At 44.5% G+C, this 23,283-nt stretch overlaps 1 protein-coding gene across 2 annotated transcripts; it reads right to left on the bottom strand.

Annotated features, from left to right (window-relative positions):
- Positions 1 to 3,363: 3,363 nt before the first annotated feature.
- On the bottom strand, positions 3,364 to 22,840 carry Uba1 (ubiquitin like modifier activating enzyme 1). Of its 2 annotated transcripts, none has more exons than XM_021626251.2 (26): positions 22,758 to 22,840; positions 17,503 to 17,619; positions 17,308 to 17,366; positions 17,041 to 17,209; positions 16,811 to 16,945; positions 15,766 to 15,872; positions 15,449 to 15,539; positions 15,210 to 15,342; positions 14,601 to 14,698; positions 14,203 to 14,349; positions 13,901 to 14,077; positions 13,689 to 13,793; positions 13,522 to 13,602; positions 12,977 to 13,132; positions 10,554 to 10,719; positions 10,214 to 10,410; positions 7,730 to 7,794; positions 7,314 to 7,509; positions 6,595 to 6,669; positions 6,284 to 6,473; positions 5,227 to 5,315; positions 4,903 to 4,995; positions 4,589 to 4,780; positions 4,078 to 4,179; positions 3,870 to 3,970; positions 3,364 to 3,692 (listed from the first exon to the last, which is right to left on the bottom strand). In XM_021626251.2, the coding sequence occupies exons 2-26, from the start codon at positions 17,617 to 17,619 to the stop codon at positions 3,557 to 3,559; spliced, it is 3,177 nt and encodes a 1,058-aa protein (XP_021481926.1). In that variant the 5' UTR covers positions 22,758 to 22,840; the 3' UTR covers positions 3,364 to 3,556. The 2 variants fall into 2 exon arrangements, with proteins under 2 accessions (XP_021481926.1, XP_021481925.1); XM_021626250.2 differs by lacking the exon at positions 22,758 to 22,840 and adding an exon at positions 22,097 to 22,307.
- Positions 22,841 to 23,283: the final 443 nt, after the last annotated feature.

Below are 23,283 nucleotides of genomic sequence, written 5' to 3'. Positions count from 1 at the left end.
GCTAGGATTACAGGCATATGGCACTTGGTTTTATTTGCATTCTACCAACTGAGCTACATCTCCAGCCCATTTTCATTGCACCAGGCTGATTAATCAACTTTTAAACAATAAATAAATGGGGATGGAGTTGGAGAAATGGCTCAGTGGTTGTAAGCACTTGCTGCTCCTCCAGCCTCCAGAGGACCTCCAGCACTCACATCAGAGGTTCACAACTGCCTGTATCTCCAGCTCCAGGGATGTAATTCTTGTGAAACACATAATTGCATGAAGTGGATAAAGGTAAATGAACACAATATTTCATTGTACATTTTTTTTTCTGAGAATGGGTTTCTCTAATAGTCCTACCTATCCCTGGACTTCCTTTTGAGACCAGGCTGTCCTCGAACTCAGTGATCCTTTGTGTCTGCCTCCCCAAATGCTGGGATTACAGGTGTGCACCGCTGCACCTGGCTTCATTTTACATTTTTCACTTGTTTTTCTCATTAGTGTGATTCTCTATATTTATCACCTTGACCAATAGTATAAACAATATGAAACTAAGGAGCTCAGCCCATCATAATGTTGCATGATAGGGATACCCTCTTTTAGCTTCCTTAAGCATCCTCATGGCATGTATAGGAGACCAGGCATGGTGGTGTACTTCTTTAATCCCAGAACTCTCAAGAGGCAGAGACAGGAGGAGCTCTGTGAGTTTGAGGCTATCCTGTATCCTATATCTAGTTCTAGGACAGCCAGGGCTACATGTGCACTGTGGTCTGCCCTCCCTCCATTAAATGAATGTAATACATTAAATTATGTGTTTTGTGTGGACACAGTTCTGTCATGGCACACAAGTGAAAGAAGGTCAGAGAACAACTTGCAGAAGTTGGCTCTTTCCACCATGTAAATCTTGATGAACTCAAGTTGTCAGGCTTGGTGGTTACCTGCTGAGCCATTTTATCAGCCCAACTTTCAGCAAGCCATTTTATCAGCCCAAGTTTCAGGCAAGATTTTTTTTTCCAAGACAGGGTTTCCAAGACAGTAGCCTTGACTGTTCTGGACTAGCTTTGGTGTCCAGGCTGGCCTTGAACTCACAGCAATCCACCTGCCTCTGCCTCCCCAGTACTGGCGCAAACACAGCTGGCCCTTGAGACAAGATTTTACATAGGCCACACTGGCCCAAACCCCCAGTTCTCTTTAACTACCTCCCCAGTGCTAGGATTACAGGTGTATACTGCCACACCCAGCTTTACGAAGAACTGGGGATTGAACCCATTAGCTTGGTGCATGCTAGGCAAGAATGTTAGACTTGCTTTTAAAAATGATTTGTGTATGTGTGTTTTGCCTGCAAGTATGTCTGTACACCATGTGTGTGCTTCTTTTCTAGACCAAAAGAGAGCACTGAATCCCCTGGAACCAGTTATAGTTGTGAGCAGGCATTTGGGTGCTGGAAGCCAAAGTCAGATCCTCTGGAAGAGCATCTCTCCAGTCCAACTTTTAACTTCTAGTCAGTTGTTTTTATTGTCTAAGTTTCAAAAGCCTTAGGACATTGATGTCTTATCTGCTAATAAGTACCAAATACCTATAATAGTAACTGGCAATTGGCACTAAACAAATTGTTGAATAACTGGATGGCAAATAGTTCTAGGACAAGAGACATATTCTGCTGGGTGCAGGGGGCCCAATAGTGACCCAACCTGGGCTTGCTGAGCCGTGTTTCCTATCAGTCTGGTTTTATAATGGTGTATATGCACAACAGTAAAATAGTATGCATGGCCGAATCATGGGGTAAATGGTTTATTCTAAGTGTTTTGGTTTTAAAACAGGGTCTCATGTAGCCCAGGCTACATAAGCTTCTCCTATAGAGTACTGAGATTACAGGCATCAACCATGTCTAGCTTCAGAAGCTGTTTTTGATGGATTCGTTTGTCACATGCAAGTATCAAGGGAATCCATGAGTAGTGGTAGTGAAATGGGAATCAGCTTTAATGGAAGAGGTAGAGAACAATGTAAGCAGTATGCTCATGAAGGAACTGACATAGTAGAAAACCAGTACAAATAATAGTGTATGCAGCGCTTGCCTGTAATGAAGTGAGACAATGAGTATCTAGGGTCTTATGGAGAAGTAACAGCAATAAAGTCTTGATAGTGGGGAAACATCTCTGCTCACTCATAAGTTAGTTCCACCACAACACACTAGAAGCATCAAAGTACCAGTTACCCAATGTGGCATGATGGGAAGATTCTTCCATATTCTTATATGGAAGAGTAAGTGGTCTACTGGGTCATTCCAGTAGATCCGGCCAAGGAAAAGTATGAGCAGAGAGGTAAGCAAGAACATACACTGTGCCTAAGGTCAGGAGCTGGCTCAGGAGGTAGACATCGAGACAGACTGTGATGGGAATTAAGACAAGTTTGGGGACAGAATGAAGTACTCTAATTAAGTGCTTCTAAATAAGACAAGAAACTATTGGACAGAAATCAATGAAGAAAAGTATCTATCATGATGGCTAACCAGATTAGAGTTTGGAACCCTCAGATAAGATAAGGAAGGAGCACAGCAGCTCAGGGCTTGATGGGGCTGTTGATGGGCCTCCTGCTACTACCTGCATTAACCAACTGCTCCTCAGCTCCACAGCCAGAGCTTCTCTGGAAGGTAGGATGCCTGGGCAACTCCAAGGTGGGCATATGGGCAGACTGAAGCACAAAAGAGCACTTTCTTTTCAAGATATCCTTATCCAAGTATAACTATTAAAAACTGCAGTGTGCCTCATGACATTGGTGTTCCTTAGACTGGCTGTTCAAGACTCCTCAGCATAGAGCTGAAATACCTGTAAAAGCATTTCTAGTGCTGTAAGGAACTATGACATTAAGGACAGCTCAGGCTAGGTGGTCGATGCATGTCTTTAGTTCCAGAACTCAGGAGGCTGATGTAGGTGGATCTCTGTTTGAGCCAGCCCAGACTACAGAGCTTCCAATATTGCCAAGGCTACATAGAAATCTTGTATCAAAAACACAAAAGGACAGCCCAGAATCTGGCTGCTTCAAACTGGGGAAGGAATCTGCCCAAAGGAGAATACCCAAAACATGCTAACTTAGCCCTTGCAGCCTGATCCACTGTTAAGTGTGTTCTTCATAATAGATGGAAGCAGCTAGGACACAGAGAAGACCACGTTTGAACCCAGTACAAATCACCTCGACCCAGTACCTGTTTGTATAACTTCACTGGTACCTCCATGTCTGTTATGTAGCACAGAAGATATCAACTCCCACTTTTTCCTTCCCAGGAAGCTTATTGCTAAGAATATACCATTGAGGTACTTATCTGAATCAGACAATTCCGGGATGCTCCTTTCTTCCCTGGAGACAGCCAGGACAGCTATATCTGGGTTATTATCTTTTTATTGGGATTTAAATTCCAAACAAGGTACAAAGCAGTGGTGAGAGGGTCTCAGGTTGCTGGGTGATAAGGGAATACCAGGCTTGGCTAGATGGACCACTGCCAGAGGCCAAATGGGAACCAGGACTGGAAAGGATCTGGGAAGGGAAGACTGGGACTTAGGAGAATGCACGGAGATCAGCGAATGGTATATCGTACATAGGGGACCTCGACGTCCTCGCCACTTTCATCGTTGCAGCACAGCTCAAGCACCAGTGCCCGCACATGGCGGCCCAGCTTTCTCTTTGACACACGGCTCACAATCTCTGTCATCCTAGGGAAAGGGATAAGGGTAAAGGGTAGAGGGCCAGAAAGACAAAGTAAGAGAGGCAGGGATGTAGGTAGGGGCAAGAGAGGTGATGGGTAGGAGTAAGAGTTCCAAGCTGAGGCTTCCCACCCAACAAAAGGAGCACAGGGCCTTTCCCAGTCTGCTTGGCAACAGCCTACTCACGGTTGATCCAACCGTTCCTTGAGCTTAGCAGCTGGCATGAAGAAAGAATAGAGCATGGACACGCCCTGGGACAACATGGTGATCTCTAATTTGTGCTCTGTCTGGAAGGCAGGAGGGGGAAACAGCAGTGTTATAATGGCAGGAAGGAAAAAAAGTTATCTATACATCTCATCCTCCAAGTGGGGTGAGAGGGAGAAAGGACCTTTACCTTAAAGTATTCGAGGAACTGTCTGAGGGTCATCTCCTCACCATTAGGCTGTAGCCCTTGTACTTCAAAGCGATCCCACAATGTCCACTCTTGATTATAGTACTGCAATGCAAAAGAAGATAGGATGTGGGCCATTCCAGAATCCCAGCCCTCTGTCCTCCCTGCTTCCAAGCATGCAGATCCAATAAATCAGATCAGAACCTTTTGTTCAAAGCCTTTTCCTGGCTTGTACGTCACTCGAGTAAGCAATGAACAATGAATGACAATGTCTTATGTCATGAGAACCCTATTTTTATCTTTTATCCCTTATCTTCTCAATCACTCTGATCTACTGATTTTTATTCTTTCAACATGCCAGATATACTTTATAGCTTAGTACTCTTGCAAAAAAGATGCAGGTATATTTTGATTGGAACTCTGACCTAGTGACTGGGTCTAATGCAAACCAAATTGAGTTCTATTGTATAAGATACACTCTAATACAAGTCCATCTTCTGATGTGGGCACCTACCTGGTGACGAGGTGCAGCAAGAGGTTCAGAAAACCCAAAGAAGGGCAGGGCCAAGTTCAGGAAACCATTTTTGTAGGAATCAAGCTGTCGGTGCCCCTGAACTACCTTGTATAGCTCCAGACACACAAGGCCAACCACAGCAGCTGTAGTTGTGGCAATAGCTGGGATGATCTTTCCTGCAATCAGCTTGCTCTGAGAAATAGACCAAGAAAGATGTTTTAAGTTATAAGAAGCTGAAGGTCTACAGAAGAGGATAGGATGTAAGGAAGTCAAGTCTGAGAATGGATAGAACACCTGGCCTAGAGTCCCCTTACCTTGTGTCGATCTGCGGGGGAAATATCATAGTTTTCGGCCCGAAGATTAGATGCTGCCACAATAAAATCCATGTGGAAGTTGCTGTCATCATCCTGAATAAGAGGAATAGATCAGATGAAAAGTTTTCCTGGCTTCTTGGGACATATCCTCCATTGCAGATTGGTTTCTCCCAGATGAGAAGGAAAGCTATGTGGCAGTCCCTGATCTGATCATTATAAAGGTGTGGACTGATTCCATATTCCTAGATTCCCATTCTTTACAACCATGCCTATGCTTAAGTCTCCCCAAGTGTACTATCCAGGGCCCCTGCCCTTTCCAAGCACCTTCTCAAAATCAATGGGATACATCTTAAATCCAGGCAACTTGTCTGGGCTGGGCAATGTAGCTTTGAGCTCCTCAAGACGGCTGTCATCTGCACAAAGAGAAAACACAGCCTTTTAGATGCAAGGAGTAAGGTAGAAAGCCTAAGGTAGGGCAGAGGGAATTCAGTTAGATACAGATCTTGGAGAGATATCCTAGAATGAAGTTTAAAAGGGAAAGGCAGAGCAGAGCAGAGAGCAAACCTGAAAAAGGCAAGAGTAAAAGTTATCAAGATCTAGAGATACAGGAACAGAATCAAAGACCTTAGGAGAAATGTACATGATACCTTAGGAGACAATGTACATGACACAGAACAAGGTGGGGATATAGGGAAGTACACAGAATGGATATACGAAAGGATCTGAAGGAAAATAGAAAAAAATATGAAGAGGCAAGATGGAGTATGAGATAGGGGAAGAAGAAATGTGTGAGAAGTCAAAGGTAACCTGTGGAAGAGGTGGAAGAAAAGACTAAAGGAAATACACAAAGAGGAACATAAAAAGGCAAGTATTTCAGAAGAAAGATGGGGATGAGGAAGAGGGAAGGCTAATACAGGGGGATACAGAGCTATAAAAACATTACAGATATCTAAAAGTGAAGGCAAGGGGACTAAATTATGATGGGCAACATTAAAGACACATACAGAGAATCAGGGTGGGAGGGATGTATGGATGGGTAGACATGAGACATCTGGAAGGAGACAAAGTGGGCAAGAACCAACGGAGGAGAACCCTGCTGGAGATCATATCCCCTAAATGAACACAGATCAAGGAGAAGCAGAGAAAAATATAAAATCAAGGCACACATGCACTAAGCAAGAAGAACAAAGTTTGTTTTTCTGGTTATCGGAGCTGTAAAGAAAAGGGAGGGAGAGACTATGCTCCCAACAGATTGTCTTCATTTCAGGGGGAGGGAGGTACAAAGGAAAGTGAGATCACAGAGCTATTAGTAGAAGACTAATGGGGAAGCTAGGGACAGATAGGGGTGGTGACTTCTAAACAAATGGTGAAACACCCTCACCAACAGAGGCACTGGCGCTCTGCAACTCCTGGTCAGAAACATGGATCTTGACACCAGACTTGGGGGTGAACTCTGGAACTTGTACTGACTGCAGGAGTGAGGCCACAGCAGCTCGGTCTTGAGAACCAGTCAACCCATAGGTCTGGGCAAAAAGGTTGGCAGCAGCCATCACATAATCCAGATGCAGTGTCTAGGGGAAGGCAGGGCATGGTAGAGTTAACACATCTGCCCTTGCATGGGAAGCCACCACCTCCTTCCCACCCACCCATCCTCTCTACCTGATCCCACAAAAACCCAACAAGGAGACTTACATTGTTAACATCAAAAGTAAGTGGGTGTGGACAGCGTTTGGGTCCAGACCAGAAAGGGGCCCCTGAGCTGGTGAGCTAAAACAAAAAAAAAGAGAGTTTCGAGAAGCAAGAGCTTGAAATAGAGGCCTCTTTGAAAATCCTGACGCATCATCTTGGCTCTGCATTCACCTCAACTCACTACCCTTGGCTGGGTCCTGAAGGGGGTTGGAGTCAATCATCCAAGACTCACACTGGTCCCGGCTAAGAAAACCATCAAGTCTTATAAAATTGCTTCACTTACTAGACTCGACTGGATCACTAGGCATGTACTTAGCATTAATACCAATGAATCCTCACAAAAGGTCCTGTGAGACATATCATTACTGTTCCTCCTTCAAACTAAAGAAAGGTACAGAGAGAAGTGACTTTCCCAAGTTCAGAGAGAGCTGGGATTTGAATAAATGTTGGCTCTTTTGATCTCAAGTCCAGAATCTCTATTTTATGGTCCACTACAACCCTGATAAAAATCAAGTCAGACTCAGCCTACACCACAGTGGAAACAGCAAGACAACCAGTTCTCTTGCTCCAAGGAATGAGGGAAGAAACAAAAAGGTCATTCTTCTGACATCTTTGCCTTGGATACCAGCCACATCTGGACTAGTAACTGGGAGAAACCACTTGATGAGTCTGCAGCAAACTCTGGTTGCAAGGAAATGTATGCTGCCAAATGGACAGATTACCTGGTCGGGAGGGAAGTTGTGCAGCAGTTGCCGGATGTTGTTACAGTACTGGGTGTGCCAGTGGTGGCAGGCCCAGGTCACGCAGTCACCCCAAGTCTGTGGTCGCTGCAACACTAAGCTGCGCTGTACAGCCTCCAGCACCTCCAATGGCTGTGTACCTGCCAGCCGCAATGTCCGCTCCACAAATTTGGGGTCTCTATTGGGGAATGGAGGAAACCAAGGGTCAAGATTATACAGTGGCCCCCTAAGTGGGCTCTGGGGCAATCCCACTTTCTCCATGGGAAAGTTGTCTTGATCCCCCAATAGTAAGAGACTTGAACATTTAGAATCTTTAGAAAAGTGTACATAGTGCTGACGGTGAAAGCATAGAATGTCTTTGGTGGCAGGCAGGAAGATGGGGTGTGCAAGTTACTCACGTGAGGTACTGATTAACATTTTCTGCTGGCTGCTTAAAAAGGCCTTCAAATTCATCCCGAGCCCACTGCAGACAGAGCAAATGGATTTTATGGAATGATGGGCCAAAATAGGTTTCCATAGTCAAGTGCAAGTCATCTTAGATAACACAAGTAGGAAATACAAAGCTACTCTGGGAAAGCAGAAACTCCCAACCTTCCCCACTCCCTCATTCTTGGCCTCTCAATTTAAGTCAATGAATTTGATCTGAGAAATAATATCTCAATGTATATGTGGAAAAACAATGTGTTAAGACCTGTATCCCAGCATTCAGGTAGGCAGAGGCAGATGAATTAAAGGCCATCCTGGTGTACAAATTGAGCCCAAGACAGCCAAGGCTACACAGAGAAACCCTGTCTCGAAAAACTAAAAAGACCTGTACATGTATACTATGCCTTGGTGAAAAATGTGTATCAGCTAAGTGTATTTTACAACTTAAAAACAAGATTGCTTCAAGTTCAATGCTGGACACAATTGCAAGTGACCCTAACTCAACAACAATGAAATGGCAGAGAAGCCTAAGCTACAAAAAAGCAAACAAACAAAAAAATAGATTCAGCCAGGTGTGGTGGTGCATTCCTGGAGGCAGAGACAGGTAGACTGCTGTGAGTTCAAGGCCAGCCTAGTCCAGGACAGCCAAAGCTACACAGGGAAACCCTGCCTTGAAAAACCAAAAAGATTCAATCTAATAATCTATTCTCTAAGGTCTTAGCAGGAACCAAGACATTGGCTTTATCCTGTTCCCTATGTATACTTAAAATGGTATCAGTTAAACAGGCCAGTGAGAGAGGAATGTAAGGCACAAAAAAGTTCAAGGTCACACATGCCCTAGTGAGAATGGTGGGCACACAAAACTGACACAGCCACTTTGGAACAGCAGAGTCAGAAGGGGAAGTGAAAGACAGGATTGGTCTTTCCCACCGCTCTATTCCCATTACCCATCCGGAATGTGTTGGTCTCCAACACTGCACTTGGAATTCTCCTGACAGCTACCCTTGTGGCCTGGGTGCTCACCACATAGACATAACTTTGTTAATGTTTTTAGCTTCATACAGCATTGTTCCTATGTGTATCATGTGTAGACTATCACTGTGACATACTAGCATCAAACTAATTTTGGGCCTATATACCATATATATATATATATATATATATATATATATATATATATATATATATATATATATATATATTTGTGTAGAGACAAATATGTAGAAAAGAGGCAAAGAAATGACTATTTTGTTTAGCATGAAAATAATGCTTTGGAGCCAGGCACATGCCTATAATTCCAGTACTTGGGATATGGAGGCAAAAGGATCAGTTCAAGATCAACCTCAGCTACATCGCCTATTTGAAGCCGTCCTGCAATACATGAGCTGTCTCAAAAAATAAAAACAAACAAAGCAGAACATGTTTTGGCTAGACAGTTCTTAACTATGAGTCATTTTGTACCTTCCCCTGCCCCAACAACTCAGAAAAAACAAAAACAAAGCAAGCAAGCAAACAAACAAAAAACACCCTTTAAAAAAAAAAAAGTTATATAGGTAGTTTTTTTTTTTTTTTTTTTTTAAGATTTTTATGTATATGTTATGTGTGTAGGTAACAACTGAGGCCAGGAGGCGGCATTGGATTCCCTGGAACTGGAGTTACAGACACTTGTGAGCTGCTCTGTAGGTGCTGGGAACAGAACCTGGGTCTCTTATAAGCAAGTGCTTCTGTAACTACTGAGCTACCTCTCCTGCCAAAATTTTAAATTTATGTGTATGGGTGTTCTGCCTGCATGTATATTAGTGCACCACATGCATGCAGTACCTACACAGGACATCAGATTCCTTGGAGCTGGAATTATCACCATTATGAACAGCCATGTGGGTGCTGGGAACTAATCCCAGGTACTTTGGAAGAGCAGTCATTGCTCTAAACTATTGAGCTATCTCTAAGTTATTAAGAGTGGTGAGTGTTCCTGACATATAATGAACAGAAGTCAAAAATCCACCTGCCTCTGCTACCTCAGTGCTGAGATTAAAAATGTGTGTAACCACACCTAGCATATCAATGTAAGAAAACATGGCAAAACATTGTTAAGCCTAGGTGAGGAATTCAGTATTCACCATTCTTTTGTTTGTTTTGTTTTGTTTTTCTGAGAAAAGGTCTTCTTTTATAATCCGGGTGGCCTTGGCCTCACAGTAATCTTCCTGACTTAGTCTCTCAAGTACTGGTGAGCCACCACGCCTAGCAACAGCACTCATTTTTACCTGTCTGCATATTGGAAAAAAGTCAAAAGTAGGTATTACAAGAAGAGTAAGTGATTCCAGAAATGTTAAACTGCCAGGTGGAAAGAAAGGTGGTAGAAGAAAATGTTTCTTATATTTAGGCCTTTGACACCCGAAAGTCAAGGGTCTGGTGGGCATGTTCTAACCCCTTCCCTTCCCCTGAGAACCACTCACCTGCAGAGTGTGTTCAATGGCATTGGGAAAATTTTTCAGGGTGCAGATGGGGATGGATTTCTCTGGTGGATCCTGGCTAGAGCTGTACGATTCTGTCAGGAAGGGGATCACCACCTGCACATTGCCCTTCGTGCCCAGTGTGCCAGACTCAAGCAGTGGCTTCCGATAGTACACACAGCGACGATCCATGTACATGCCTATGTTATGTGGGTAGGAACAATGATATGAGAGCCAGGAGACAAGGCAAGGTACATTGGGGAAAAAAACAAACAAACAAACAAACAGGAGGACCCAGCCTCATTCTTTTGCCCTTGTCTTCTTTACCAGCCTTCAAACTTACGGGCATCTACATTATCCAGGGCATTGGCAACACCATCCAAGTTTTGGAAAAAATCATCATCATAGATGCGCTCAGTGTCAGGACCTACACGGTTCTGGTGGCTTATCACCTGGATGTAAGGATTCATCTGGCGCACAGCTGCAGCGGCCGTGTCAGACTTTAACTTCTGTGAAATCAGGAGATACAGTTAGGGTAGAATGCAGGATTCAGTTTTTGAAGTATTCACTTAACATTATAGAAAACTGTCCCCCTGAACCTTCATCTAATATTATAAAAATCAGGACGAGTTAAGGAGGCTCCCTGGCTTAGCAGGGTATTCTATAATAATGTCAACGGCCAGGGCTAAGATGGAAAAGTCAGCAGTGAGATGGAGAAAAAAAGCACGTATTATAGACAATATGGACTAACTACTGGTTTTGTTTTTTTTTTTTTTTTTTTTTGCTTACATGATATCTACTATTCTTTTAGGGAGTAGCACTTCAGGTTGGAGTACATTTCCCCAAACATAGATGTCTGAGACAATAAATAAGCAGAAGTGCTATGATACCAATGTCAGGTCACATCCCTCCTCTGCTTAGAACCTTTCTCTGGCTGTCACTGGACTCAGAGATCCACCTTCCTCTCAAATACTGAGATGAAAGGTCCCGAAATGAAAATAAGGTCACCATGTCCTGCCTTATTTTATTCTTTATTATACCTCAAGTATCTATAGCAATAACTCCTAAAGTTACTATTCAGTGAATCAATTAATGAATAGGATTACTGGACAGTATGATATTGGCCTCATGAAAAGGCTCATAAATTTCTGGTACTTCAGTTTCAAACTGCAGAGAAGAGTCACCTGGCTGACTACAATGCCATCCTTTAGAAGGCCTGCTTCCAAAAGTGGCCTTGGCTGGAGTCTAGTAACTTAGATTTTAGGAAAAGTTCCCATCACTCCCTCACCTAATATTAATGGTTTGGTGTGCCTGAACTGTTTTTGTGTGAACAGTGTAGAGTAGACAGCGTGAATTATGTTAAAAATCTCCTTTCCCTCTAGAGTCAGTGACGTAAGGGATTCTTTTTGGTTTTTGTTTTGTTTTGTTTTGTTTTGTTTTTTTGTGACAGGGTTTCTGTGTAACCTTGGCTATCCTGAACTTGCTCTGTAGACCAGGCTAGCCTCAAACTCACAGTGATTCCAGGTGCCTCTGTCTCCTAAGTGTCAGGATTAAAGGCATGTGCCCCCACTGCCCAGCTAGTCAGGGATTCTGATACACAACCAGATCCCAGTAAGAGCCCCAGGTACAGAAACGGTACTGTTATATTTGTTACTAGAGAAATCCATCTTCTGCAACTCTGCTGGGAGATAACTTATTTTTCCTCAAAGATTTATTATTTATACAGTATTCTCTCTGCATGTGTGCCTACATGACAGAAGAGGACACCAGATCCCATTATAGATGGTTATGAGCCACCATGTGGTTGCTGGGAATTGAACTTGGGACCTTTGGATGAACAGCCGTTGTTCTTAACTGCTAAGCGATCTTTCCAGCCCAGAAGTTAACTCTTAGATGGTTGCTGCTGATTTCATTACATAAGCCTTTCTTCCCTTGATGATTGTGCTGTGTACTTTTTCTACAATAAATCAGTCACTAGTTCTCCTAGGCATTCACTGAGTTTGGAGATGTTTTTGGGAACACCCTAAGACATTGTCCCAAAGCAGCATTGATAAGGGCTAGAGTGATGGCTCAGTGGTTAAGAATACTTGTTGGTCTTCCGGAGGACGTTTTGGTTCCTAATATTAACATATGGTGACCCAACTTATAAATGCAGAATTCCAGTTCTAGAGGATCCAACACACTTTTCCAGTTTCTTCAGGCACTAGGCACATACACAGCAGGAACTCACATATACACGTAAATTAAATATATTTTTGTTGCTGTTTTGAGACAGGGTCTCACTGTGTGTTCCCCAACTATCCTAGAACTCACTATGTAGACCAGACGGTCTGGAACTCAAGGTATCTGCCAGCCTCTGCCTACTGAGTGCTGGGATTAAAGGTGTATCATACCACACCTGTCAATAAATGGATCCTTAAAAAAAAATCAAGAAAAAAAAATAGGAAGTTACAGGGCAGGGGCTCAATGGTAGTCTTTAACTAGCTACCTAAAATGCATGATGCTCTGGATTCAATCTCTGGTACTGAAGTAAGAAAAAAAGAAAGAAAGAAAGAAACTGACTTGAAAGGTGTTCATGAAAAAAAAAAAACAAAAAAATGAAAATGACTCATTCAAAGTAGGGCTATGTAATGTTTGCTGAATGAATGACAGAAAGACCAAAGGGCCAAAGGAAAGACAAGTAGATCTCTACTAGAAATACTGGGAATAAGAAAAAGGAGGAAAGTGAGATGTCAGAACCCCATCTTCTACTCCCATCCATCTCACCGTGACATCCCAGGGCCGGAAAAGAAACTGTCGGTTCAGGTTTGACTTCTCAATGGTATCCATGTCTGTAACAACAACCTCTCCACCTTCTCCACAGCCTAGCCCAATCATGGCAAAGTTTTTGAGCAATTCACAGCCAATGGCCCCTGCACCCACCTAAGAAACAGCCAAGAAGAGACACAGAAACAAATCAGCATGATGCAAGTGTATACAAAGGTACCCATTTTATTTTATTTTATTTTATTTTTTATTTTATTTTATTTTTTTTACCCATTTTATTGCCTGCTAGAGGCAATAGGATTGAGCAAAAAGGTCTACTGACACATGGTCAAGTCCCACTGACACATGGTCAAGTCCCAGCGCTGTAGGAAATGACCCTTCTGGTCTGAAGATGAGACCAGAAGAAATAATGGGTTAAAGAGATGTAGAATAGGAAAAATAATAAAAGACCTTCCCCTTTAGAATGCAAAGGAAAAACCCAGAAGGGTTGGCTAGAGGCCAAGGGAGGTGAACATGCTAGGTGTCCAATGAGATAGATCACTCACCAGGAAGTACTTTTGCTTGCCCAGCTTCTCTTGAAGGTCTGAGCCAAATACAGCTACCTGCCCATCATACCGGTTTTGACGCTGCGAAATATGAAGTGAGGAGGGTCAGAGAAAAACTTCCCCAGAAGCAACCCCAATAATGCCCTCTCTCCAGTCCATTAACATACTGGGAGGCACTTGTCCTCTGTAAGAGCCTCTTTGTCCTCTGGGAGACATTCAAGAGCATCAAAGTACAACCACTGCATGATGGGCATAAACTTCCCAGAGCAGGCCTAGTGAAGAAGGAAAGAGGAGGTAGCTAGTGTTTAATCAGGCCCTGAAACATCTGGATAGCAAATAAGAGGCAAGGTGAAACCCAGTCTGTTCCCACCCTGCTGACCTTCATAACTTCCTGGGCAGCGAGACCCCCAATAAAAGCATTTATGGGTGCCAGGTCCCCAGCAGCAACATATGCTAGCTTCCGGATAAGGTCTTCATCCACTTTGTCCTGTCGTACTGCAGGTGGGGACCGAGCATTCACAGCCTGTGCTAGGGCCACCAGTTCTGTTGCATCTTCCTGGTAGGGCAAATGAAGCAAGTAAGAATCTTTCAGGGAATGGACAGTACATAGGCAGAGGTATGGTCATGGGTCTTTAGCACCAAGAATTTCTATACTGGCTGGCTGCTGGTCCAACTACCCACCTCATTTCGTGGTCGAGGTGGTTGGTTGTGCTGTGCACAGAATTGGTGAAGAGCTTGGAAACCAATGTGTAGTTGGGCAGGACGAGAATATTTGGCAAAGTCAGTAATCACAAAGTCAGGGTCTGCCAGTGATGCTGCTAAAGATTTCTGTAGGAAAGTAGCATATAAAAACGAGAAGAAATGAACAGAGAATTTGAAACTGTCTAGAACACTGGTTCTCAACCTGTGAGTCATGACCCCTTTAGGAAACCTGTATCTCCAAAAACATTTACATTACATTTCATAACAGCAGCAACAAAAATAATTTATGGTTGGGGTCACCACAACACGAGGAACTTTATTCAAGGGTCACAGCATTAGGATGGTTGAGAACCACTGATCACTGCCCCAATACTCACAAAGCTAATCTTTTTAGGTACTTTGACCTGACTGACGATGCCTCCACGGATGTAGTCAGAGAAGTTGGATGTGTCACAGATGCTAAAGGTATAAGGACCTAGAGTGGATAGGGAGAGGCTGTCAGTCTTACATACCTTCCTTAAAGTTCACAAAACTCAAGACAAGTGGGGGGGAGGGATGTCTGACCTAGTGCATAGATACCAAGTACTATCTTTCAACCCCAGACCCCACTGGAGATCAGAAACTATCTCCCGTCTGCTCCAGACCAAGTTCAGACACCATGAGACCCTTGTGTCCCTGGCCCTAAGTCTACACTGGTAGGCTGCTCTTTCCCAAATCAGCTTAGACATGAGCAGATCTTCTGATCTGCCCTGTCCAAATTACAAGAGGCTCCTTCTCAACTCAGATCCTAGGGGTCCATGCTTCTATTAACAATTCAAACATAGTTGGCCTTTATCCCCCATGGGATCTCAGTTCTGGTGAAACCCCAGGTTCTCTCATGCACTTCAGGCACTCAAGATATAGCCACCCTCACTCTGAAGTCAAAGACTCCTCTCTTTAATCTCGTAGGCCAGTTAGCCTAAGATACCCCCATGGCCCCAGCTCACCAAGCACTTTGATCTCTATGGGCTGACATCCATTGAGTTGGATCATGCCCTGTACTTCCGAGAACGAGACAAAGTCACCACTCTCAAAGCCATGTCGAGCCTCGTCAAGGCAGGTAACCACACCGGGGTTGTCCTGGTTAAAAAGGAGTGAGCCTCAGAGGCAAGTCAAGGTACAAGAGTACAGAGAGGGCTGCCATTGCCTATCTGTCTGCCAAGGCCCCTGAGGCTGGTTTCTTTACCTTGGTGACCATCGAAACCATAGCACTGAGTGGTTGTTCTCCATTGGAATCTGTGAGGACCATTTCCTCTCCAAAGTCACAAAATAGTTGCCTGTAGAAAGTGGCAAGAATGATGCCTGAGGTCTACACAAAGTCCCAGGCATCTTTCAAGGTGCACTGGATATGTGCTAAGTAAACTTGCCATATCACAGTGGGAGTATAAGAACAATAATGTCACATAGGGAGAGGTAAAAACACAGAATATAAAACTTGAGTTGCAGAAGAGGGATGAGCATCTTGGAAAATTATGAAGAAAGGCATTGGGGAGCAGCACTCACCCAAATAGGCCTCGTGTATCTGCCACCACTAGCTTGATGCCACGGCTATGACAGAATTCACTCACTCGCAGCTGGTCTTCCAGGGGGCTGTTGGTAAGGACCACCACCTGTGGAGAAGTAGAGCTTGGGTCAAAAGTCCAGAACTAGGAGAAGGGGAGAAGAAAGAACAATGGCAGAAGACTGGTGGGAAGGTTCAAGCAGTTCTGAAGGCAGTTATCCTCCTGGTCCTCCAGGCCTCTTTCATAAAGACTCTGGGGATCAGATTCAGTGAGAGGAAATCACAGCAAAAAGAAAATGAAAGCTTACAGCATGTTGGGAAAGGTAGTGTGGTACTGGGCAGACTGTAGAACAGCTGACTCACTTGTTTGCTAACTGCCTCAAACCCTGCCATGCCATGTGAGACATAGGAAGGGCAAAACTATTACAATCCAAAGTCTAAGCTCACTCCTACCATACTTACCTATTGGTGGTTCTCAAGATGTCAACCACTCAACAATATTTTAAACTGCTCTCTATGTTCTCCAGGAATATCTATCTCTTTCCACCAGGATGAGTTTCTACTACTATGTCAGATTGTTGTTGCTACAGCACCTTGGCCCTTGGAGGCCTTAGCCCCTGAGGCAGACTTTCAGCTCTAACAGCCTAGCCTTTTTAACTAACAAATCCCCATGCCACCTTTTCTGTGTCCAAGCTGCTATTCTCTATGCTTAATCTTCACAGGACTCCTGCTAAGTCAGTACTGCTGCCATTCCTATTCTGAAAATGGAAAGAGCAAGGCCCAGGATCTAAGTGACCTGCCTAAAGTTGCACTAGAAGAGCTAGACACTCATAGCAGGACATGTTGTCCCTCGTCTCTTCATAACTTCTATTTTGTATGGTGTGTCCACATCTTTCTCCCAAAAGGCAGGCCGAAGATCTCATTTTGCCTGCATTCTCACTGCTCTCCAGCATGACTGATACCCAAGACAGATCATTAAAATAGTGAATAGTACCAAAAATACCAAAGATGAGTTCCAATAAAATCAAGCAGGAGGTTGAGCAGTACCTGGAAGCCATTAAGGAAGTCCTCAACGAGAGGCCCAGTGTAGGCAGTGACAGGCACATAGCTGTTGAGTTCAGCAAGTCGGGGCTGGGATACCTCAGCCCGATTTTTACCAATGTCCTCCTCACGAAGGTAAAACTGTAAGAGGGTGGTAGTGGCAGGAGAATAAGTAAGATAGATGTGGCACACAGAGGCTGGTGTCTCAGCAGGGAAAGGATTTTGGGAAGAGGTACCTGGGAGGAGAGATCAGCCCACTGGGTAGTGCCTTGGTCATGTAGGGTGACAGTCTTGACCCCACCAAGGATGATGTTCTTAGCGATTTCCACACCCAAGCCCCGTAAGCCTGAGACAAGGACACTGGATGTCTGGAGCCTTTTCATCGCCTCATGGCCCAAAACATACCTGTCAAGTTAGAGGGTGCTCCAGGTCAGGGTCCAGCCCACCAGGTCCAACTTTTTCAGTGCCCCTTCCCACCTCAGGCAGACTTCAGCCTAACTTACAGCTGCCGGGAGTAGAGGCCCTCATCTATGTCTGCTTCACTGCCGTTCTTCGCCATTCCCTGGGAATGGAGAGCAAGAATGGGTTCAGGACAACATGCATGAGTGGAGTTGTGGGATTGGGACACATGGAGAGTGATATGAAAGACTCCCCTTCTTACTACCATAGTTGCCAGTCTTCAGGGAGAAGATACTCACGTTGGTTGGCACTGAGGACACTGCAGACAGCACAGACTGGGCAGGGGAACAGTTAGTACCCGGCTTTGGATCAGGCCCAGACACGCGACGTTTCTTGGACAGCGGCGAGCTGGACATCTAGAGGAGAAAGGCAGGCCAGAGGTGAGCCTAGGACATATATAGATATTTTTCTGGTTTGTTTGTTTGTTTGTTTGTTTTAAATACAAGGTCTCACCATGTAGCCATGATTGGCCTTGAAGTATTTTTCTGCTTGTTAGTGGTAATAGTGGGAAAAGATTTAGTATTGGTACATCTATTTTAGAAAAGAAATTGGCACAGAAAGAAACTGGCTGGCCCAGGATCACTCCACTGTCAGACTCAAGATTTGAACCTAGGTGGTTTGGCTTACAAATCTATACAGCTGACTGCTAAGTCATTTTGTCCTTCCCTAGACTAGCATAAGGGAAAGGCTCCAATCCTGTGGAGTAAAATTCTGGAAAGATCAGAGGATGTATAACTCAGCAAATACTCAGGTTTCAAATCTTGACCCTTACAGATATCATATGGAGCTGCTCCCTTACTTTGTAAAATGAGTGATGATATGGCTCCATGGATTGCCGAGATAAGAAAAGATACAGAGCACAGGCCCTGGGGGGTGGGGGGGGATAGAGCTTTACAAAGACCAAACCCTTCTCCCAGTTTTAGGGATAGAAAACTCAGGCCAATAAACAAGTTACAGAAATTAAGAAAATGCACACTTCTAAAGTCTCTTTCTTGTCGTGTGAAGTCCCTTCAACAGGTTAGAAGTAATGATAAATGAATATTTACTAGGAGCCCTCTCTGTGTCAGAGGCCACACTAAGCACTTTATGAGCCTTGTTATCTGTCCTCAGGGAATCCCTGTGGGAATTGCACTACTATTTAACCCAGCTCACATGGAAGGAAAATTTCATTCAGGAATATTTGGTGACTTGACCAAAGTTCCCACTCAGAGTGGTTGAAACTGGGATCAGACCAGACCCAATGACTCTGAAGTCTAAGCCACTTCTCAGAGTTAGCAAGTTTCATGCTCTCAATTGTCCTGACCCTGCAAGGCGGGGTTTAAGGTCCCTGTCGAACAAATGAGAAAACTTGAGCTCATATGATCAAGTGACCTACCAGATCCCAGAGGTGGGTAAAACAATCCAGCCTGCTATTGGAAGTGAAGTCTAATAGTAGTAGATTCAGATTCTTGTAAATAGAACATAAGACCTAGAATCATTTCTCAGGCTCAGTAGCTCTTCAACGTACCAAGCCTTTTTGTATACCCTGAGTCTTCTGTTCACACAGCTGCTCTTACTATGAAGCCTTTTCTGACCCTCAATACCAACAAAGCCAAGGTTCCAATTCAGCACCATCACATTCTAACATTAACACAATGACAAGAGCTCCCTACTATCAACCCCAACAGTCAGAAGATTAAGGGCTTTGTTTAACCCTAATAATGCCTATGAACTACATAACCTACTATAAAGCCTGGAGAACTCCACTCATTTGCCCAGTGTCATGTAGCTGGTAGCAAATAGTTTGTATGATTTTCCTAGGTGAGTAGGGTCAGGATTTGGCTCTGGGTCCAGCCCACACTGCTCAGAGAAGGGAGATAAATGGTGAAAGAGAGAAGACAGGAGGCCTAGGGTCAAAGTCTGCCAGTGAAATTGCTGGGAATGTTTAGATCCAACTTGGGTAGGAAGAGACTTGATAAATTAGGAAGGAAACAATGGTAATTCCTATTTTCCATTTACTGGCAGTGACTTGGCATGGAGATCTCATTTCCTCTAAGCCCATTTTCTCAAAAATCTGGGATAAAAGGAACTATCTTCCTCATGAGACTAAAGAGGCTATCTGTGGTCAAAACTGAGGGACCTGAGGACATAAGCTCCTCCCTAGGAGGAGGCCACAGGAGCCTCCATTACTCAGTTATCTCCCTTGCCTTGTCATTGGTTACTTTGTTCAGGGTATATTCTTTCTTCACTCCCTACATCAGACAAGATCCAGGGCCAGAGAGCTCTTTATCAGACCTTTTACCTCTCCACCCCCAGTGCCAGCAGCAAGGGTCTAAGTAAGCAGGTTCGGGATCACTGTTCAAAAGTAGACTTCAAAGCCAGGTGTGGCAGTATATATCTACAGCCCCAGAGTTTAGAAGGCACAGGCAGGAGGACTCCATGTTGGAGGCTAGCCTGAGCTGCATAAAGAGAGGCTGTCTCAAAAAAAAAAAATAAAAAAAGGAGATTTCAATTACCAGGTTTTGAAGTACCCCTTTATCAAGGCAAACAAGAGGAATCTAGGGCAGAGACCTTGCAACAAGAGCTAAAGATTCCCCCACTCCCATCCATACACACACACACACACAGAGAGAGAGAGAGAGAGAGAGAGAGAGAGAGAGAGAGAGAGAGAGAGATTCTTTCTCCCCCAACATGTGCCCAGCCTTCTCTACTGGAATATATCTTCCAAAACTTGCTTGGAAAAGCTGAAATTAAAGCATTTCAAATTTACCTCAGATCTCCACACTGATGAATGAAGCCTAATATTCTATTCCCAAAACAAAGAAAGGCTGGGTGGGGGAACCCTGGGGTAGGTTTAGGAGGCACAAAGTCAGTTGATTAAGGTGGAAGATGCTACAGGGGAAGATGCTGGGGCCTGTCAAGCTTCTTGTGAGGTGCTAACTGAAAAAGTCTTTAGGAGCGTGACAAAGGCATCAAGAAGTGGTTGAGCTCAGGAGCTGTGAAGGAGATAGGAAGAGACCTTAGCAGGCCTTACAAGTAATGGGGGCATTAGACAAAGTTATAAAAGAAGACTTAAGTCTGGGTCTCTAGAAAGAGGTGGGAGAATTTAGAACCTGAGACTACTACAGAAAGATGCTGGGGCTGAGAGAGTCTAAGATTCTAGTGATAAAAACACTTCACCAAAAATAATGAGAATTTACACTATAGTGCCAGGAAGCTGGGAGATTAAGTGCTAAGTGACTAGGAGAAGTCTCTGGGGGCAGACTCTTGGAGAGGGATTTCTAATGGAGCAACAAAGGCCTTGTGTATTTCTAAAAGGTACCACAGCTGCTCTCATAGGGTAGAAATGGGAAGATGAATTTCAGATAGTTCAAACCTTAAAAATGCACTGCGCATGGTGGTACACAATCTTTAATCCCAGCACTAGTAAGGCAGAAGCAGGCTGGTCTCTAAGAGTTTGAGGCCAGCCAAAGATGGACACAGTAAAACTCTAATAAACAAACAAACAACAACAATAATAATTTACCAAGCAAATACTAACTAGATCTCCAAGTGAAGTTAGGTTTCTCTTATTAATTCTGTGACTCCACAGAAACTGGGTAAATAAAGATACTGGGGTCTTTCTACTCTGGTGAGGGATAAATGGGCCTGTTGGAGACAAGGGTATCTGACAGTAATAATGGTGTTCAGTGAAGCCAAAAGCAAAAGCTGAGACCCTCAGAATGATGATGCTAGAAACCTTTAAAAATGATGTAGAAAGATTCTGAGCCCTGCTGTTACATTAAGAGATCTATAAAAAGAAAAGCTAGAGTGCTGGTCTGCTTGTGAAGACAGAAGTTGGGTCTAGGATGAGACCATCTCTGGTAGATAGGGCTATAAATCAACAGAGTCTGAAAGAGTAGATAGATGGTGGCAGACAATCATTAATGGAGAATTGTATCCAAATGGGTCCTCCCTGGTGTCTAGTCCCTGAGATGCTCTAAAGGTTAAGGATGGCTGATGGGGAAGAAGATAAGGCCTATAAGGGCACAGCCTTTTTAAGAACAATGAGAGCATGAAAAAGGGGGGGGGAGTCCCAAAAAGCAAGGAAAGTCCCTACGTGCTGATGATTCTAGAATCCAAAGGAGCGTCTAAAGGCAGATGCTTAAGAGTCTCTGACTAAGAATGCCAGGTATCCATAATTCTCCATTATGCTATGTCAAAGTGGTGGGTGTTGGGAGACCTCGAATATAGGAATGGGTCTCCCGTAGGAAGGCCAGGCAGACAGATTTTCACGGAGTTTACTCCGGATGGCAGCTGTAAGGGCAGAGAGTATCCTTGGTGGGGACAGGAGGTGGCAATTCTGTATGAAAATGCTGAAATGGAGGCCACAAGGCTCCTTCCTAAAGTCTGGCTCCTCTTAAGCCACGAGGGCAAATATTGAAGGGCTAGGAGAATTCTCAAGGGAGATTTCAGGGCAGGTCTTCAACAGCACACAAGTATGGACGGCTTTTACAAGCAGCAACGCTGATTTCCGTGCCTTTATTGGAGACTGAGGAGTTCTGACAGAAAACGCGAGGCTCAAGAAGGGATCAAGATATCTGGTTATAATGCTGAGCCAGAAGTCTCCGGAAACAGAGATAGGGGTTCTGATGTCAAGGTCAGATCTCAGCCCAAGGGAATAGGGGTGGTCCCAGACAGAAAAGATCCACCCTGTCCCAGGATTTGTACTCCCCCACACCCACTCGTCTAGTGATTCCTGATACCCACGACGCCGCAGAGCACCCAGACATTAGGCTGGCAGCGAGCCAGCAGGGACCCTCCCATACCTCCCAGAGCCCTTGCTTCCAGCCAGGTGCAGAGAAAAGCTATTACCAATGCCGGTTCCCCGGGTCGCGCCGCCGCCTACTCCTCAAGGAGCCGAAGCCAAGCTCGGCCGCCACCCTCCTCTTTTTCCTCCTCCTCCCTGCCGCCTGGGCCAGCTAGGATCACTGCCGCCTTCTTCCCCGACCGCTGTGGTTGTGGTCTTCCCTACCACCTCCTTCACCCCAGCAACCGACACAAGATGGCGGCGGCAGAGCCCAAGGCCGGAACAAAACCCTAAGCCCCACCCCCAGATGCCCGGATGCAAGAACACCGCGCCCACTCATGAATCATGTATTTTCCCTGCCCAGTTTGGGACTTCTTTAATTTGAAGGAGAACAGCTCCACCAAGCGGCTCTGGAGGCAGAAACTAGAAAAACAGGTAGCCCAAGAGGTCACGCCCCATGAAACACGAATAAAGAACCATGGCAGCTAAACTGTCAAAGAAATCAAAAAAGGACTTCAACGTAATTCTTCCAGATCATGAATTGTGAAGCAAGGTTTACTAAAACTAGGCAACCGGAAAGTAGATGTTAAAGCATAGCAACCACACCCCATGCTCATGAATAATGAATGATCTTGTAGCTGCCGGGAATCAAGGAGACCAAAGCTACATCTTATTCATGAATAATGCAAGAGGCTCAATGGGATGGAACAAAAGAGGCAGGCTTGCCTTATTGCTCCATCTAATACCCAGTAAGCAAGAAATGGGGCTACTGCAGGGAAGACGGTCTCCCTTGGCTCCTGAGTATTGAATGACGATGCTGTAGCCACAGTTCAACCTGAAAACAGAGAGGTCAAGAAAGGTGGGTTATGCCTTTAATCCCAGCGCTCAGGAGGCAGGAGCAGGAGGATCTCTGAATGTGAGGCCTGTCTGGTCTACAGAGCAAGTTCAGGACAACCAGGGCTACACATAGAGACCCTGTTCTCTCGGGTGGAGGCAAGGGGGTGGGTGGGGACACCAAAATAATGGTTGTACCTAGACTCTGCTTGTGTACCTGGTGGCACATACCTTTAATACCAGCAGTAAGGAGGTCGAAGCAAGATCATTAGTTTGAGGCAAGCCTGGTTAACAAGAAAACCTGTCTCAAAAAAGTACAAAGCTCATCCATTTTATTAATTATTCATGAGGCTTGATGGGTACCATCCCAAGGTGGTCCTGCCCAGCAAGTGAAGATTATAAGACAATAGTCAAGACA

This window comes from Meriones unguiculatus, chromosome X (genome assembly GCF_030254825.1).
Source record: "Meriones unguiculatus strain TT.TT164.6M chromosome X, Bangor_MerUng_6.1, whole genome shotgun sequence".
In the NCBI taxonomy this organism is placed as follows: domain Eukaryota; kingdom Metazoa; phylum Chordata; class Mammalia; order Rodentia; family Muridae; genus Meriones; species Meriones unguiculatus.
This window is presented reverse-complemented; position numbering and strand designations above follow the sequence as displayed.